Genomic DNA, 19,700 nt, shown 5'->3' on the forward strand with positions numbered 1-19,700 from the left:
TCTTTCCTGCTGCACTGAAAGTGCTGTGAGGCCAAAGACTTCATCAGTTTTGTCTGCTAATGAGTTCCTTGCAGATATCTCCAAATGGGCCTATAGTGCAGCTCTACCTCCATTTTCTCTGTCTTAAAATTGTATTTGCACATACAATTTTTTTTTTAAGATTTTATTTATTTATTTGAGAGAGAGAGTGTGAGAGAGAGCATGAGCGAGGAGAAGGTCAGAGAGCGAAGCAGACTCCCCATGGAGCTGGGAGCCTGATGTGGGACTTGATCCCGGGACTCCAGGATCACGCCCTGAGCCGAAGGCAGTCGTCCAACCAACTGCGCCACCCAGGCGTCCCTGCACATACAATTTTTTTGAGAAAGAGTTAAGATGGCTGAGAAAGAGTTATTTCCTGAGCTTTTTGCGTTTTATTTGTAAAGGTTAAGTGAGTTTGGGGAAGGAGATGGTTAGGAAAATAAACTCTTTCTCCTTTCTTTTTTCTTCCTTCTTTCCTTCCTTTCCCTTCTTCCCTTCCTTTTCTTTCTTTCTCTCTTTCTTGTTTTCTTTCTTCTTTCTCTTTCTTTCCTTCTCTCTTCCTTCTTTCCTTCTCTCTCTCTCTCTCTCTCCTCTCTCTCTCTCTCTCTCTTTTTCTTTCTTTCTTCTTTGATTCATCAACCTCAGTGATCCAAGGGAATGCCTAGAACTCTTAAGGCCTTTCAAAAGTTCATTTGCAGGAGCCCTCGGTATAGCCTGGGAAAGTCCCGAGCAGTCCAATCGTGGAAAGTCGTGGCTCTTGCCTCTAGGAGGCGCTGTCTGCCAGTGTTCGTCTACACCGGGAGGGGGTGGGGGGGAAGGCGGCCGGGCAGCGGTGACGTAGGCAGGAAGTATGTTACAAAGCTACCGAACCGGACCGTCCACTTTTCGCTTGCAGAGGCAGCAAGTCCTGAGTTCTCTTCCCGCGCAAGTGACAACTTCCCTGGAACTTGGATTACGCAGAAGATTCTAATTTTTTAAAAACTTTATTTTCAGGCAATTTCCCCCGGAACCATTTACTTCCAGAGGATCGAGGGAGTTGGACCTGAAGGTATGCGATCAGCCCCTTTCCCCTGCGGAGGTCTGGCACTCTAGCCTCGGTCCTTGCCTTAGTCACAGACACTTGCAGAACCTCGCGTGGCTGATGGCACGGTCGCCGCCTGCATTTACTAGCTGTGCCGGGGGAAATGACGGTTTAAAAAGCCCCAGGAAAGCTCTAACACAGACTTTCATGGGCGGAAATTTGCTAGTCCATAAATGCAGACAGTGTCTGGCCACCTCAAGTTAGACGAAGTCTAGCCGAGGGGAGGTTGGAATTTGGGGGAAACTGCAGGGCGAGCGTGTGATACCTTAGAATACCTTAGGAAGCCTCTCCGAGAGGCCATTGGTTGAGTTTCTGGTATCACAGGCTACTCCTAGAAGGCAAGACCCCATGGATGATCACATTGAAAATACCTTTTCCGGGGGGCCTGGGTGAGTCAGTCGTTAAGCGTCTGCCTTAGGCTCAGGTCATGATCCCGGCGTCTTGAGATCGAGTCCCACTTCCCACTCCCCGCTCAGCGGGAAGCCTGCTTCTCCCTCACCCACTCCCCCTGCTTGTGTTCCCTCTCTCACCCTCTCTTTCAAAAAAAAAAAAAAAAAAGATTTCAAATAAATCTTAAAAAAAAAAAAAACCCACACCATTTTCCGTTTTCTTTCTCCATCTCCGCCTCCGTCTTTCTCTAAGTAAGCAGCACACCCAGTATGGGACTTAGGCTCACAGCCCTGAGATCGAGTCATATGCTCTACCTACTGAGCCAGCCAGACGCTCCTCTGTTTAATTTTTCTAGCAATAAAAGTAACGTGTTCGTTGCATAAAATCTGGAAAACTCAGGAGACAAAAAGAGAATTTAGAGTGTTTGTGTTTATACCACCTAGAAATAGGTGCTCTTTGTTATTGATGTTTTCTTGTTATGTTCTCCTTCCTTTGGAAAGTGGTTTCTTGTTTCTAAGTAGCCAAGTCTTGCAAAGAGAATATATGCCTTGAGGCCTTATAGAACGAATAATATTACAGTGAAAAATTTTATTAGTTCATTGCTCCTCAGATTAGAATGGAATTTAGTGTAGAAAATACCATATGAACTTTATGAACTGAGCAGGTGGAAATACTCATTTAGTGATTTGTGACTTCCTTCATTGATCTGAGCAACTCTTATCTAAAACCACCCTTTCTTTTGGGGTCTAGGATTGTGGCTTCTCTTTTTGTGCTATATGGACCTGTCCCATTGTGGTTGGTCTTAGATTAATGGACACTTCTGAACTATAAACCCCCAGACTGCTTTATTTCTGAAATGAAAGGCATGAGTCGAAGCGCTGTTTCTGCCTTTTGGTGGGAGTGAGTGAAGCGTTCTAACCGGGAGCCATTGTGCTTTGTCATCCTCCCTTTTTTGACTCACTCTCACCAGGGCCATTATGATTTGGGAGACGTGAAGGTAAATTAGATTCCCAAGAAACCTCCCTCCAGACCTCCAGAAGGGTCACCACGCAAGTGTGGGGCTCATTTTTTTGGCTATTGGGTTTTGAAGGGAATTCGTAGGAATATTTATTTTTCAGCACTTTGGGCACCGTCTCATGCCTGCAACAGAGGAGGCCTGGGAAGTTGGCGTTCCGAGGATACTTCCTCTCTCATGTCTGCCCTACCTCTGTCTCCTTCAGGCTGGCCATGGCATCTCAAGGTCGAAGTCTGAGTTTCTCTTCAGATGATAATGGTCAATCAAACTTCCGGGGGAAGCTTCTGACTATTGATTCAAAGCTGGGGAGCCAAGATGTGGAGGCCTTGAAGTTTCTCTGCCGAGACTGCATCGCCCACAAGGAGCTGGAGAAGGCCAGCTCGGCCTCGGACATCTTTGATCATCTGTTGGCAGAGGAGCAGCTGAGCGAGGAAGACTCCTTCTTCCTGGCGGAACTCCTCTACCTGATCAAGCAGAAATCGTTGCTGCGCTACCTCAGCCAAACCAAGGAGCAAGTGGAAAGTTTGCTGCCCACCCGAGGGAGGGTCTCTCTGTTCAGGTGAGGAGGGCCTCTGTGATCAAGACGGTGAGGTGGGGGATGGCAAGGGTGGGGGGGGCGGGGGGGTTTCCATCTAGGTAGCGTTCACTCAGGCCACTGAGCTTTGAAAGGAGGCTGGGATTATGCCCTTTTTCTTATCTCCGTCCTTGGGTGACGGTGCTTCTAAACCAGATCTCTCTGGGTCAGGTACTCTTGAGATGAGAGGTTTTCAAAGTGGGGCTTTCACTTTTTTTAAAAAAACGATTTTATTTATTTGACAGAGAGAGAGAGCACACAAGCATTGGAGCAGGAGGCAGAGGCAGAGGGCAGCTTCCCACTGAACAGGGAGCCCGATGGGGGGCTCCATCCGAGGACCCTGGGATTATGACCTGAGCTGAAGGCAGATGCTTGACTGAGCCACCCAGGCGCCCCCGAAGTGGGGCTTTTCAAAGCCCCACTCTGGGCCTGGAAGTGGCTTTTTCTGGTTGGCTTCTCACTGCCAGAGGAAGCTGGCCTCCGCACGGCGGGCCCTCACTTTTTTTCTTTTACCCTCCTCATTCCCGGACAGCCCTTCCTGTGAGTCACTGGGCACTTGAGAAGAGGGAATGCCTGAGTTCTTGTGGCCAGATAAACAAAATGAAAAAAGATATGTCTCTGGGGTAGGGAAGGACATCATTTATGCCATGTCCTGTTTAAATTTTCATACATTTTTGGGTAAAACCCAGAGAAGTAAAATACAGATATTTTGTATTTATATGTTTTTTATATTTTTTTGTATTTTGTATCTGTATGGGGTGACATACAGGCATCAGGTCTATCATGGGCCAGACCTTAGATAACACACTTTTATTTATTTAAGATTTTTTACTTGTAATTGAGATGTAATTGACCTATAACATTATGATAATTTTAGGTGTACAACATCATGATTTGCTATATGTATGTATTGTGAAATGATCACTGTAGAAAATCTGACATTTGTCACCACATTTGGTTACAAATTTTTTTTTCATGAGAACTTTTAAAACCCACTCTTTAGCAACTTTCAGATATGTAACACAGTATAGTTGATTCTTGAGCCTGCCTCTACACCTTATTGTGTTATCTTTTAAAATTTTGTTTTACTTGTAATCTTATTTTATTTTTTGGGAGAGAGAGAGAGAATGCCTATGCGTGTGCATGGGCGTGGGGGGAAGGGTGGAGGGGGAGGGCAAAGGGAAGGGAAGACAGAGAATCTTATTTTTTTTTTAGATTTTATTTGTTTATTCAGAGAGAGAGAGATACCACAAGTAGGCAGGGAGGCAGGCAGAAAGAGAGGGGGAAGCAGTCTCTCCGCTGAGCAGAGAGCCCGATGCGGGGCTCGATCCCAGGACCCTGAGACCATGACCTGAGCTGAAGGCAGAGGCTCAACCCACTGACCCACCCAGGTACCAGAGACAGAGAATCTTAAGCAGATTCCATGCTCAGTGCGGAGCCCCATGCAGGGCTGGATCTCACGACCCTGAGATCATGACCTGAGCCGAAATCAAGAGTCAGAGACTTAACTGACTTTGCCACCCCGATGCCCCCTTATTGTGTTAACCTAATGTAACAGGCCACTTAAAGGTCAGAGTTTTAGTTTTGAATCTATACAGTGGGATTCCAAATTGTCTACTCATGGGCTGTGATCACTCCCGTGAGAAAGAGTATTTGTAAAAACGCACTTATTTACTGTACTGTTCTCTGCAAGTCTGAGGTTTTGTTTGTCTCTCTGGATGTATGTCTTAGAAAGCTGCTCTACGAACTGTCAGAAAGCATCAGCTCAGATAACTTAAAGAACATGATCTTCCTTCAGGGGGACTCGATTCCCAAAATCCAGATGGTAAGTGGGTCATAGAGAGTCGGGTATTTGGGAGCTCTGCAGTAATCCGTGTCGGGAATGTGCTGGGGTTTTCAGGAAGGGATTTTATTTGCTGAAGATGATGTCATACAGTGCTTGGGAACATTGACTTTGGTGCTTGGTGGGCCTGGATTCTAGTCCCGGTTCTAACGCCTCGATGGGAGGTGAGTGATGGAAGCTTTCTGAGCCTCTGTTTTCTCACGTGCCATATTGTCAACAATCCCATCCTTTCCTTCTGAGACTGCTGGGAGAATTAGTCAACATGATGTGGGTAAAATTTGGCACCTGGTCATCAGGTAATAAGTGGTTAACTGCTGTTGGCACCCACTGTGTTTTTCCATAGAGAAACGTGTAGAAATGAGGAGGCGGGAAATCATGGCGGAGTGGGAATGGGGCATTGATGATCTACATAGGGGCCTTGTGTGTTCTTTTTCTTCTTTTTAGATTTTTCTTAATATATTTATTTATTTGACAGAGAGATAGAGAACAGAAGTAGGCAGAGCAGCAGGCAGAGGAAGAGGGAGAAGCAGGCTCTCTACTGAGCAGGGAGCCCAGTGTGGGGCTTGATCCGGGACCCCGGGATCTGATCATGATCCGCCCAACCGACTGAGCCACCCCGGTGCCCTGACCCTGCGTGTTCTTTTGAGGAACTTTGCATTATCTCCCGTGTAGGGTTATTGTGAAAATCAAATGAGACATATGTTTGAGGATGTGCTTTGTAGAGGGCTATACAGGTGTTTTGAACTAATAGTAGTAGTTTTAATAATAACATAATTGCTGTCTATTAACCATATTGCTATAGGGGTCACATTTAAGAGTAAGAAAGTAGCAACAGTTCTCTCTTCCAGGCCTCAGAACTTTATATGTTTTTCTTTTGATTCTAATATCAACTTGTAACAAGCAAGTTAGTTAAGTTGGGAAAGGGGCCACTTTTCAAATTTCCCCCCTTAACATCACTTTACAATTGCGCTATTCAATGGCTATGTTTATTAGGTTTTAAGTTATGTGACATCTGATAACACCCTGAAAAACAAGTAATGTGTACGGAAGTTAGGAAACGTAGTACTAAGTGAACAGCCTCAAACCCCTCCCCCCACGCAACTTAGGAATGTGAATATCACCCACGTTCTCCCGAGCCTACCTTGCATTCATAGCCTGCCTCCCCCATATCACATTCTCCTGAGATCTCCTTATGTTATTGACAAGTAAATTTGGTTTGTAGAAAAATCACTGAGGAGTGGGAAGCTGTTTTATGTGGGGTAGGTCAAATGAGGACTATGTGAGTAATTCATTAAATATGTTTCCTGATGTCTGACCTGTAGAGCTGAGGAGGTTCATTCTATTTACCTTGCTCACGGTCTTCCAGGTCTTTTTGCCTCTTCTGAGCCCTCAGGGTTTTTAGCCTCTGTGTCTTTTGATTAGTCATCACTTGAGGCTCCTTTTTTTCCCCCCCAGTGGTTGGTTGTGGGTTCTGTGGGGTTGGGGACTGAGTCTTCACTCATCATTATGGGTCCAGAAGCTTGTAGAATCTGTTACAAAATCATGGAAAGCATAAACGAATGGGATGATACAGTCTTCCTTTTCTCTTTCTGAGAAAATGGCCTGAACCCTTTCTGTTTATATGTTTTTACGATGACTGGCGAGATTAGGAGGATGAACTAAGCCACCTCGATGGGATGCGCAGAGATCCATGGTGAACATTCTTTTTTTTTTTTTTTTTTTAAAGATGATGATTTAAATCCAATTTTTAAAAAAGATTTTATTTATTTTATTTGACAGACAGAGATTACAAGTAGGCAGAGAGGCAGGCAGAGAGAGAGAGGAGGAGGCAGGCTCCCCGCCGAGCAGAGAGCCCGATGCGGGGCTGGATCCCAGGACCCTGGGATCAGGACCTGAGCTGAAGGCAGAGGCTTAACCCACTGAGCCATCCAGGCGCCCCGATGGCGAACATTCTTATTCTTACTTACCATTTGTCAGAATCTACTGATTTTCTCCCTTAAATAGCCCCTGAGAGGTCTGGTATATTTCTGTTTCTGTTTTTATACTTTTCCCCTTTTCCTTTTATCTTTTTGTTCTTTAAGAAAAACCCAACAAGACACTAGTATTAAAAAAGACATAAAACAAACATACAGATTAATGAATTATTATAATTCGCATCCTTAGAAATCATCATCCAAGTCAAGAATTTGAATTTTGCCAGTCAGTCTAGAAACCTGCCCCAGTGACCCCATTCCAGTCACAACCCCTTCCCATCCCCTAGAAGAACCACTATCCGGGCTTTTATAGTAGCAACGTTCTGATGTTTCTTTATGGTTTTATCATTTACTTGTGTAACCCTAGATGTCAAGTTTAGTCTTGGACAGTTTTTTTGAGCGTTTTTTAATCTACGGGTTTAACTCTTCTCCCTCCAACCCCTTTCTTTCTTTGTCTTAACATTGATCTGTTGAAGAAGCCCAGGACAACTGGTGGGTAGGATTTCCCCCAGTCTGAGTTTTGCTGATGGCGTGCGCTGGGTACGGTTCAGCTCGCTCCTAGGTCTTGTGCATTTCCTGGAAACCGGCAGCTGGATTCAGAGGCCAGATGTCTCAGCATTAGATTTCCTATAGTTTGAAAAGCTCTCTGAGTTATTCTGATAATAGAGCAGTCTTTCACAATTTCCCCAGTCTTGGGTTTATAAAAATAAACGGAACCACTCCCTCTAGTTAAATCTCTCTGTGTGGGGGCGCCTGGGTGGCTCAGTGGGTTAAGCCGCTGCCTTCGGCCCAGGTCATGATCTCAGAGTCCTGGGATCGAGTCCCGCATCGGGCTCTCTGCTCAGCAGGGAGCCTGCTTCCCTCTCTCTCTCTCTCTGCCTGCCTCTCTGCCTACTTGTGATTTCTCTCTGTCAAATAAAGAAATAAAATCTTTAAAAAAAAAAAATCTCTCTGTGTGTCATAAACAGAAGTTCTTACTTCCCATGTCGGGTGGGGGCGGGGGGTGGGGATGAAGAGATAGGCAGGAGTTCCTGGTGTGCTCCACACCAAGCCATGATTTTGCACTAGGAAAAACGGGGGGAGTGTATTTCTTCCTGCACTTCCTCCAAGGGTCTTAGACCTTAGCTTACTGGCATCTGTGGTTTGTGGCCAGAAGCATTCTGACGTTTTGCCCCCTGCTATATTAGCTTTTGTCAATGAAGGCCTGTGCTCCCGTAGCCAAACAATTTTTGCTTTTCTCGTTCAGCACAGCAGTAAAAGGAACAATCACTGTATTTCCCCGTGGCATAGAACTGTGAGAATAGCCCGTCAGATTCAGGAAGAGTACTCTGCTTGAGCTCCAAATGATCTCAGCTTTATTCCAGAGGAGATCTATTTCTTCATGTGAGAACTGTGGCTGAGTTATATACCTTAGAAAATCCAGGCTGATCTCTATTGGGTGTTCCTGAAGTGCAGAAAGGACAATCTCTAAGCAGCGCCGAGGAGTTTTGGTACCAGGGCTTAATGAGGCTGTGTTATCTGCTGCTACGATTGCAAAAGATTTTGTCCCGGAAATCAATTGCTTAACAGCTGGGTGGGGAGGGTCTGAACTTGCCTCAGTCAAAAAGGAAGGGTTCTAAATTCACACCGTCTCTCTCGAGTTAGAAAAATGACCTTTGTAGGGTGTTCTAGGATTCCTTTTGATAACTTTCCTACAAATTCATAGGCATCTGGCTGCCTTCACCTGTTCCAGAACATGCTGGAAATCTGCTCTCTGGGCAGTAATCAAATGAATGTTGGATGTAAAGGAAACCACACCCAAATCTACGAGCTTAGCAACGCAGCAGAACAAGAGCTTTCAGGCACTTCCTGCTAGTATTCACTGGAGTGGTGTTCTTAAAATACAGAGTTCTTTTCGATCGTGTGTGTGTGTGTGTGTGTGTGTGTGTGTGTGTGTGTAGAAGGTGTCATTGACCAAACATGTCATAAACAGTGTTCACAGTATGAAGAACTCCCATCATTGCTTCTAGAATCATGTCTTAGTCCCTTTTCTTCCTCCTGGTAGGATGCTGTCAAAAATAGGGTTTCTGTTGGGACGCCTGGGTGGCTCAGTGGGTTAAAGCCTCTGCCTTTGGCTCAGGTCGTGATCCCAGGGTCCTGGGATCGAGCCCCGCATTGGGCTCTCTTTCAGCGGGGAGCCTGCTTCCTCTTCTCTCTCTGCCTGCTTCTCTGCCTACTTGTGATCTCTGTCTGTCAAATAAATAAATAAATAAAAATCTTAAAAAAAAAAAAATAGGGTTTCTGTTGGGATGCCTGGGTGGCTGAGTTGGTTAAGAGGCTGCCTTTGGCTCAGGTCATGATCCCAGCGTCCTGGGATGGAGTCCCACATCGGGCTCCTTGCTCGGCGGGGAGCCTGCTTTTCCCTCTGCCTCTGCTGCCACTGCCTGCCTGTGTTCTCTGTCTCTCTCTCTCTGGCAAATAAATAAATACAATCTTAAAAAAAAAAAAAAGTAGGGTTTCTGTTTTAAGGTTCAGTAAGAGCTCATTTGCATGTGACCTACCGCAGAACTTTGTGTGGTGGTTCCTCTCTGAGCCTTTTGCCCAGCTGATCAGTTCTGGAGGAATCTTTCTGTACCCCTTTCTGTCTTCTGCTTGACTTCCCGCCAAGCAATGGGTAGTGCTAGGACTGCATTGGAGGACACATACTCTTCTTTGCCTTTTTGGCTCTCCTCCTTGTCTCTGGAATTTCTTTCTTTCTTTTTTTTTTTTTAAGATTTTATTTATTTATTTGACAGAGATCACAAGTAGGCAGAGAGGCAGGCAGAGAGAGAGGAGGAAGCAGGCTCCCTGCTGAGCAGAGAGCCCAAAACAGGGCTTGATCCCAGGACTCAGATCACGACCTGAGCTGAAGGCAGAGACTTAACCCACTGAGCCACCCAGGCACCCCTGGAATTTCTTAAATTATAATCTGTCTGGGGTGCCTGGCTGGCTCTTTTGGTAGGGCGTTTGACTCTTGATCTTGGGGTTGTAAGTTTAAGCCCCACATTGGGTGTAGAGATTACTTAAAAATAAAAATCTTTGAAAAAAATTTATAATCTCTCTGGAACCCTTCCTCATCCTATGTTACTGCTCGGTCTCCCTGGTTCCCTCTACTGCCAAACTTCTTGAAAGGATAGTTTGTATATACTCTTTCTCCGCATTCTCTTTCTCCGCTAACTCAACTCTGGGTCACGATTTAGGACACTTCAGTGACATTAGCTTCCTTCCTAACAGAGAAACCTCTTGCTGAAGGCAACACAAAACTCCTCGTAACCAGGATTTTAGTTTCACATTCATTTCCGCATGTGGTTTATTTTGACTTTTCTTTTCCATTGCCATCATGGCAAAGGGATGTCCTTTTCCATGTTGGCAACGAAGACCTAGTCATCCTTCAAGAATCCCCTCCATGCACAGCTTGTGCGAAGCCTGCTTTGTGCCTATATGAACTGTGAATAAATGAGTGGTATTTTCTATTCTTTCTTCATTTCATCACCCACCTCAGACTGAGTTCCACGACTCACCAAGTTCTATTTCAGAAATGTTTCTCAAACCCAGTACTGCCTCTGCGTTTCCCAGCACACTGGCTTCGGACCAGGTCTGGATCCCCTCTTGGCCAGAGTGTTTAATCTTACTGCCAATATTTTCTCTCTAATCCCCTTCCTCCCCCAACCTGTTTCAAGACTTCTACTCAAAAACAAATGCGTTCACATTACTATTCTTAAAAACTACTACGGCCACTCCTTGATGCATGGGACACATGCTAAACTCCTCACATACTGTGTGTCTGTCCGTGTTTGCCTGGGCCCATACCAGCCCCCTGTTCCAGTCATGACCTTGCTCTTACTCGGGGTTTGTACTCAAGCCTCCTTCTCAATGCTCCTTAACACACTCCCTTTTCAGCTGTTCAACGGTTCCATATGTCTGGAGACCTCTTCCCAGTTCCCATCCTGTTGATGTGGACACAGCGAGACAGTGTTCAGAGGTTTACTTTTGATGACTTACTCCGTTCTGTGGGCTCTAATGTGAGTTCATTTGTATATATGTCTTCATAACTGGCTTAATATGCTGAGAAGCCCTATTTTTTTAAAAGATTGTGGTGCTTTCCACCCTGCATGTAATTCAATATTAAAATAATACTAGCCAGGGGCGCCTGGGTGGCTCAGTGGGTTAAGCTGCTGCCTTTGGCTCGGGTCATGATCTCTGGGTCCTGGGATCGAGTCCCGCATTGGACTCTGCTCATCAGGGAGCCTGCTTCTCTCTCTCTCTCTCTCTCTCTCTCTCTCTCTGTCTACCTCTCTGTCTACTTGTGATCACTTTCTGTCAAATAAATAAATAAAATCTTAAAATAATACTAGCCAAAAAATAAATAAAAATAAAATAAAATAATACTAGCCAATTTGTCCTTTTTTTCCAGAAGCATTTAAGAGATTTATTTTTTCTTTTAAAATACTGACTATTTCAGGTGCCTGGGTGACTCAGTGGATTAAAACCTCTGCCTTCGGCTCAGGTCACGATCCTAGGGTCCTGGGATCGAGGACTCTCTTCTCGGCAGGGAGCCTGTTTCCTCCTCTCTCTCTGCCTGCCTCTCTGCCTACTTGTGATCTCTGTTTGTCAAATAAATAAAATCTTTAAAAAAAATACTATTTGCCCCTAGTTTCTTTGGTGCCTCTGTTTTGTTGCCATCCTAATCTAAGTGTATCATTTACAGATGTGAGTCAGAGGCCGTGTAGCCAAAGGACCAGTAAGAGAGACTTTGACATCAGACTGCCAGGGTTCAAATACCAGCTCTGCCACTTACTGCACAAGTTGTTGAACCCCAGTTATCTCATCTTTAAAATGGGGATTTATACCCTGAAACAAATAATACATTTTATGTTAATTGAATTTAAATATTTTTAAATTCCAATATTTTAAAATATTTTAAATTATTTTCAATAGATTAAATTAACTAGGGGTTATATAGTATCTAGCCTTACTGGCTTGTTTTTGAGGTCAAGCAAGCACTGCCTGGTATGTAGTGAGTTATGTATATTTGGTATTTGTTATTAATATAGATAATTTACTTGGTCATACCTCTTCCCCCCATACTATTGAACTCCTCAGGGACAAGCACCATTCCTTATTCATCACTGCAAAATCTGGTGACTAGAGGCCATACAGGTAATCTTTAAGGAATGAATGCATCATCAGAAGGCAAGTAAATGTGACTCCATTGATTCTCTTGCAGACCTCGCTAAGTTTCCTGGCATATCTGGAGAGACAAGGTCAAATAGATGAAGATAATCTGAAGTTACTGGAGGATCTCTGCAGAAGAGTTGTGCCTAACCTTGTGAGAAAGATAGAAAAATATAAAAGAGAGAAAGGTAACTAGCTTACGCTTGCTTGCTTTCTTGCACAAAACCATGGGAATTCTTTTTTTTTTTTTTTTTAAAGATTATATTTACTTATTTGAGAGCGTGAAAGCGAGAGAGATCATAGAGGGAGAGGGAGAGGCCAACTCGCTGTTGAGCAATCCCAGGACCGTGGGATCATGACCTGAGCGGAAGGCAGATGCTTAACCAACTGAGCCACCCCGGCGACCAAGACCGTGGGAATTCTTAAACTAATTGGTCCTCTATCATGTTTGCTTGTCACTCTGAACATATTCTCTTAGGAAAGCCAGAACTTTCCCCCTCATCTGTTCATTCAAAACATATTTATTAAAGGCATGCTCTGAACTAGGCACAGTTGTTGAAGTTGGAGACTTAGCAATATATATAAAGAAAAGCCCTGGCTCTCCTGGAGCTTATATTCTAGCGAAGAGAAGTAGTTTTAGATAAATGTCTTTTCCTCATTCTTACATGGGGGTGAGAGTATAGGAAATCGTTTTGAATGAAATAACAGAAAAGAACAACGCAGGATAGCACAGGGTTTAAGAATGAGGTCTGTGGAGTTAGATTGCCAGAACTCCGCTTATTAATGGCTTAGTGGATCGCTTCTTTCACATTCCCCATCTGTAAAGTGGGGATAATAACAGTACCTACCTCTTGGGTGTTTCGAGGATCAAATGAAGTAATTCCTATAAAATGCGTGCTGGGCCTAGAATAAAACATGTTGCTCTGAATATGTTTGTCAGAAAGTCATTAAAAACTTTCATCGTCTCAGAAATTACGAGAAGAAGAAATTTTTTCCCTTGGTTTTTATTTTTGTTTTTTTTTCCTAAACTTGTCCTGTAAAGGCAGTATCGCTAAAGGTGATAGCAGAAGGTGGAAATCAAACCTGGTTGCCTCACTGTGTATCAATATGCTAAGTGTTTGTGCTCTCCCAGGTCCTGCTTCTCCACTGTTAAACAAGAGCTACAAATAAAACTGCACGAGTATAGGGGGCGCCTTGGTGGTTCAGTCAGTTAAGCATCTACTTTCGGTTCAGGTCATGATCTCTGGGTCCTGGGATCGAACCCCGCATTGGGCTCCCTGCCCAGCCAGGCGCCTGCTTCTCTCTCTCCCTCTGCTGCTCCCCCTGCTTGTGCTCTCTCTCTCTGTTAAATAAATAAAATCTTTAAAAATTGCATGAGTATATTCATGAAGCTTTTATACCGCATCCATATTTTAATTCAGTGAGTCAGTTTGCTGTGCAAATGTCTTTGCTTAAAAACGAAACTACTTGAAAGGAACTCCTCTCTAAGAATTCTATAAATAGGGTTTCCTGCTGAGAAGCCCGCTTCTCCCACTCCCCCTGCTTGTGCGCGCGCTCTTTCTCTCTCACTCCATCAAATAAATAAAAAATAAAATCTTAAAAAAAAGTTAATTCTATAAATGCAAAATGAGTTGAGGAACAAAATACCCTGTTGTTAAATTGATAAAAATCTCAAAAAATAACCGAAGCAATGAATAAATGCATAATTTAAGTAAGAGTTGGAAGAATAAAAATGATTCTTCTAACCAGAGTTATCAAGTGAGAGGTTAAAAAAAAACGGGGAGTTGATGGTAAAAGTACATTTAGAATCCTCACTGAACACTGAATGCAGAGAGTTGTTTTTTTTTTTTCTGATCACACTGCCATTTTCGTGCAGTTAGTATCCCCCACAAAATACACAACACAAGTGGGCAGGTGATTTTGGATCCTTGAACTCAGGAGGAGGCACTCTAGTGTTCGTGTAGTAAATGCCTCAGTGGGTCTTGAGACCTGAGCTTTATATCAGAAGAATTCGGATTTTGATTTTTCTTTTCTACAACCTGCCTGTTGTGTGATCTCTTTTGGGTGTCGAAAGAAAACAAGCAAACAAACTTGTTATTCTTTTTTCCACTTTTCATCTTTCTTTCTTTGAACAAATTTGTTTTCCTCTGCTACTATTTACACCAACACTTCCGGAACACTTCTGACATAGATGGCTAGGATTTTTCCATACCAAGCCAATTCTCTAAGTCTCGGCAGACACCAGCTGGGCGTCCTGTGATTTAATCCAATTCTGACACTAACCAGAGTTAGCACAGACCTTAACTAAATTAGGTTAAGGGCTCAGTGCCCTAAGGCTGCCCCCCCCACTTCAGACAGTCGCAAGTTAGTGTCCCCAGAACATCCATGGCTTCTGTCTGATTTGTCTACAAACTGAGGGTTCCCATGACCCCATTCTCAGGTTCAGTCATTTGCTAGAACAGCTCAGAGAACTCAGGAAAACTGTATACTTACGGAATTAATTTTTTTTTAAAGATTTTATTTATTTGACAGAGAGAGATCACAAGTAGGCAGAGAGGCAGGCAGAGAGAGAGAGAAAGAGAGGGAAGCAGGCTCCCTGCTGAGCAGAGACGCCCCCCGATGTGGGACTCGATCCCAGGACCCTGAGATCATAACCTGAGCAGAAGGCAATGGCTTAACCCACTGAGCCACCCAGGTGCCCCAGAATTAATTTTTTTTTAAAGATTTTATTTATTTATTTGACAGAGATCACAAGTAGGCAGAGAGGCAGGCAGAGGGGGCGGGGGAAGCAGGCTGCCCTCTGAGCAGAGAGCCCGATGCCGGACTCCATCCCAGGACCTTGAGATCATGACCTGAAGCTCATGACTCTGAAGGCAGAGGCTTAACCCACTGAGCCACCCAGGTGCCCCATAAATTATTTATTATTAAAAAGATTGGATTCAGCAACAGCCAGAGGTAAGAAATGCATAGGGCAAGGTGTGAGAGAAGGAGCATAAAGCTTCCAGGCCGGCTCCGGCTTTCCCTCCCAGCGTCTCCACATACTCCCCAATCTGGAAGCTCCCCAAGCCCCTTCAGGTAGGGGTTCTTACACGGAGGCCTCATGCAGAGGCACGATTGATTAAATCATTGGCCATTATGATTAATTCAGCCTCAGCCCTGCTTGCCTTCCCTGAGGTCTGAGTGTGGGGTCGAAAGTTCCAACTCCCTGACCCCTGTTCATTCCTCTGGCACCCTGCCTGTCCCCCTCCAGAGGCTACCCAGGAGCCCCAGTCATCTCCTTAGCCTCTTATTAGCAAGAGACACTTAGCACTTCAGAGATTCCAAGAGTTTTAAGAGCTCTGTGCCAGGAAAAAGAGGCCAGAGATCAAACATATGTTTATTACTATATCCTAGATATCAAGTAATATTTCAGTATTGACTTATAGTCTTAAGAGCTTGGCTTTAATTCTTCCATTGAGGATGAAGGACTAAAGAACTGAAAAGATTAGGGCGCCTGGGTGGCTCAGGGGGTTAAAGCCTCTGCCTTAGCTCAGGTCATGATCCCTGGGTCCTGGGATCGAGCCCCATATCAGGCTCTCCGTTCAGCAGTTCACTGCCAATGCTTCCTCCTCTCTCTCTGCCTGCCTCTCTGCCTGCTTGTGATCTCTCTGTCAAATAAATAAATAAAATAAAACATACAATACATAAATAAAATAAAATAAAAATAATGTATCATAATTACAATAAGATTAAATTAAATCTTCAGGTCCCTAGAAAATGATTTCTGTTGCTGCTTGGTTATCTTGGAGCAGTTATCTTGGATTGCTCCTAGTCAGGTGTTGAATTTTGTCTTACTATCTGTGGTTCTGTTTGCAGCCTCCCAGGCTCCTCCCACACGTGTGGTAGACAAGGAACTTGTGTCATTGCCCCAAGGAGAGGAAGAAACGTTCCCCTGTTATAACGTGGAACCGTTGTTAGAAGCCTTACCGGTAGGTTCATTGGTGTCTGGTCAACGTAAATGACCAACTCTTCTCTCCACCCTCCACACACCCCCCTCCCCCAAAAAAGAGAGAGAGACAGACCCTGATGTGTACTGTTTGGTGTAAATGTTCCCACCACGGCTGATTCCATGTTATTCACATGACATCAATTCGATGCCAGAATTTCTGAAAATCTGACAATGGCTTTGGCTGGCTGGCTTGAATGGACTCTGGGACACCACCAGATTGTTGTGAAATGGTTCTGTTCTTATCTGTGCCACTCGATCAAGGCCAGTGTCCTGAAATTACAGCCTGTGTGATCCCCGCTCGGCCCATGCTTTTTTAATCATCAGCGATCACGGTTTTAAAATTCTTAATAATGTTTGAATAAGGGGCCTCACATTTTATCTTGCACGGAGCTCCACAAATTAACGTAGTCTGTCCTTTCCAGAGGACAAGATTCGGGTTCCTGTGGTGCCCGGCAGTAGAAGGGTGAGTACAGGGGAAACAAGGCAAGATTTGCAGTCTGTTTCCTAACAACGTGATCATGATCCTTGAGAGACACATATGACGGTCTTCCCTGGGATTTACATTTCTTCCCAGCAGTTTTGGGCAGTTTTCTTTTGCTAACATCAGTTAGCCTCAGGGAAATTATCTTGGCCTTCGAATTTTTTTGTTGTTTTTAATTGTGGTAAAAGACAACATAAAATTTACCATCGTCATTATTTTTAAATGTGCAATTCAATACTGTTAAGTACATTTATGTTGTTGTATGACCAATATCCAGAACTCTGTCTTGCAAAATTGAACCGCTATCTCTATTAAACAATAACTCCCCATCCCCGCCCCCCACCAGCCCCTGGGGAACAGCCTTCAACTTTTTCTCTCTCTAAATTTGGCTACTCTGTTTACCTCGTAGAAGTGAATTCATACAGTATTTGTCTTTTTGTGATTGGCGTATTTCACTTCCTATAATGTCCTCATTATAGTTCATCCATGTCAGAATTTTCTTCCTTTTTAAGGCGGACTCAAATTTCATTGTGTGTCTGTGCTGTGTTTTGTTCATCCCTTCATCCTTCCGTGAACACGTGGGTTGCTTCCATCCTTTGGCTCTTGTGAATCATGCTGCTGTGGACATGCGCATGCACATATCTCTTTGAGATCGTGCTCTCTGTTCTCGTGTGTACATACCTAGAAGTGGAATTGCTGGATCATATGGTAATTCTCTATATCACTTTTTTAAAAAAGATTTTATATGTTTATTTGCCAGAGAGAGAGAGAGAGACAGTGAGAGAGGGAACACAAGCAGGGGAAGCTGGAGGGGCAGAAGCAGGCTTCCCGCCGAGCAGGGAGCCCGATGTGGGGCTGGATCCCAGGACCCCGGGATCATGACCTGAGCCGGAGGCAGACGCCTAATGATGAAGCCACCCAGGGGCCCCTCTATCTGAGTTTTTGAGGAACCGCCATACCGTTTCTCACAGCAGCAGCATTTTTTCCCATTTCTGCCAGCAATGCATAAGAATTCCAGTTTCTCCACATCCTTGCCCACACTTGCTCTCTTCTTCTTTTAATGGTCGCCATCCTCGTGGGTGTGAGATGGTATCTCACGCTAGTTCTTCATTTGCATTTCCTTAATGATTAGTGATGTTGAGCGGCTTTACGTGTGCTTGGTGACCATTTGTATTATCTTTCTTGGAGAAATGTGTGTTCAAGCCCTTCGCCAATTTTTTAATTGGGTGGTTTGTGGAAGTTTTCTTTTTTATTCTTTTTTTTTTTTATGATTTTATTTATTTATTTGACAGACAAGAGATCACAAGTAGGCAGAGAGGCAGGCAGAGAGAGAGGAGGAAGCAGGCTCCCTGCTAAGCAGAGAGCCTGATGCGGGGCTCGATCTCAGGACCCTGGGATCATGACCTGAGCTGAAGGCAGAGGTTTAACCCACTGAGCCACCCAGGTGCCCCTGTTCATCACATTCAGGTGCCATGTTCCAATTTTGTCTGTTATCCAGTAATATCCTTTGTAGCTTTTTTCCCCTCTAGTATGTAATTCATCTGGGATCATTATGGTGTTATCATGTCTCTGTAGTCTCCCTTAATCTTAAACATTTCTACAATTTTTCTTTATGACATTAACATTTTTGAAGAATACAGTCACCCCCACTACCATCTTTTATTTAAAAAAAATGGAGTTTTCCTCATTTTTGGTGTGTGGTTTGCCCATGATTTGTTTCAAGCTATATATTCTCCCCAGGATATTACCTAAATGATGTACCCATCTCATCTGGAGGCAGTGGTGTCCATCCCCCCCCCATTTTGATTGTTTGGTCAAGAAGTTGTCTGATTTCTTCTGTGTACAGTTAGTTTTTTTTTTTTTTAAGATTTTTATTTATTTGACAGAGAGAGAGATCACAAGTAGGCAGAGAGGCAGGCAGAGAGAGAGGGGGAAGCAGGCACCCTGCTGAGCAGAGAGCCCAATGTGGGGCTCGATCCCAGGACCCTGAGATCATGACCTGAGCCGAAGGCAGAGGCTTAACCCACTGAGCCACCCAGGTGCCCCTGTGCAGTTAGTTTTTTATAGCTACTAATTTTCCCTTGCAGCTAATAAGCAAGTAGTGGGGAGACATTTTGAGACCATACAAATACCCCACTCAACATTAGGAATTTCTGCTAGATTGGGGTGCCTGGGTGGCTCAGTGGGTTAAGCCTCTGCCTTCAGTTGCGGTCATGATCTCAGGGTCCTGGGATCGAGCCCCGCATCAGACTCTCTGCTCAGTGGAGAGCCTGCTTCCACCCCTGCTTGCCTTTCTGCCTTCTTGTGATCTCCGTCAAATAAATAAAATCTTAAAAAAAAAAAAAAAAAAGGATTTCTGCTAGATCGAGTATCCATTGGTGGTTCTGGTGTGAGTCAATATTTATCTTGGTGGTTGCAAAGCAATGATTTTCAAATTCCAGTATTTTCTCCACTTTATAAGAGCCCTCCTTTCTCCCCCAGAAGTTTTTATTCTGCTCACGAAATTTAATCCTTCTTCTCACCTACTTTTTCAACTAGTTTTGTGTATGCTTAGATACTTATGTGAGTGTAGAAAACACACACACGCATGCACACACAGGACTTTGCTGTTTGCCTTAGAGATTCAGTCGTTTGTAAGGGTGTGGCTCAACCTTGGTATCTGAAATGCAGCTGTTTTGCTGACCTTGGACTCTGGCGTTGGCATGATGAAGGGAGCTAGCCCACATGGAGCTGGGAGTGTTGGAGGTGCTGGGAGAGGCAGCACCTCACATTACAGACCTTTTCCTAGACTCTCGGGGTTGAAAGGTGTCTTAAAAATTACCTAGGCATTCCTGCCCCTGGATAAAATGGAACTTGGTGAATCATACCAAGTTTCACTTGCACCTGGCCGGTTTCCTTATGTAAAAGAGCACTGCCAACCATTGCATTTAATGAGGGCATCACATCCCCTAATCGATGAATTTAATGTTAAAAACCGAATCAGTATATTTCAATAACATCCCCCAATTAATGACTTGAACATTAAAAAACCAAATCGCTATTTTTTTTTAAAGATTTTATTTATTTATTTGACAGAGAGAGATAACAAGTAGGCAGAGAGAGGGGAAGGGAAGCAGGCCCCCTGCTGAGCAGAGAGCCCAATGC

General features: G+C 44.2%; 1 protein-coding gene across 1 annotated transcript in view; it reads left to right on the plus strand.

Annotated features, from left to right (window-relative positions):
- The first annotated feature begins 856 nt into the window (after nucleotides 1-856).
- CASP10 (caspase 10) overlaps nucleotides 857-19,700 on the plus strand; it is a 34,016-nt gene continuing 15,172 nt past the window's right edge. Inside the window, exons 1-5 of the mRNA XM_044241300.1 lie at nucleotides 857-1,066; nucleotides 2,710-3,063; nucleotides 4,810-4,903; nucleotides 12,140-12,275; nucleotides 15,943-16,055. Coding sequence (XP_044097235.1) covers nucleotides 2,717-3,063; nucleotides 4,810-4,903; nucleotides 12,140-12,275; nucleotides 15,943-16,055 — 690 coding nt within the window. The 5' untranslated portion in view covers nucleotides 857-1,066; nucleotides 2,710-2,716. The remainder of the gene's footprint in view (nucleotides 1,067-2,709; nucleotides 3,064-4,809; nucleotides 4,904-12,139; nucleotides 12,276-15,942; nucleotides 16,056-19,700) is intronic.

Source organism: Neovison vison, chromosome 3 (assembly GCF_020171115.1).
Source record: "Neovison vison isolate M4711 chromosome 3, ASM_NN_V1, whole genome shotgun sequence".
Taxonomy (NCBI): Eukaryota; Metazoa; Chordata; class Mammalia; order Carnivora; family Mustelidae; genus Neogale; species Neogale vison.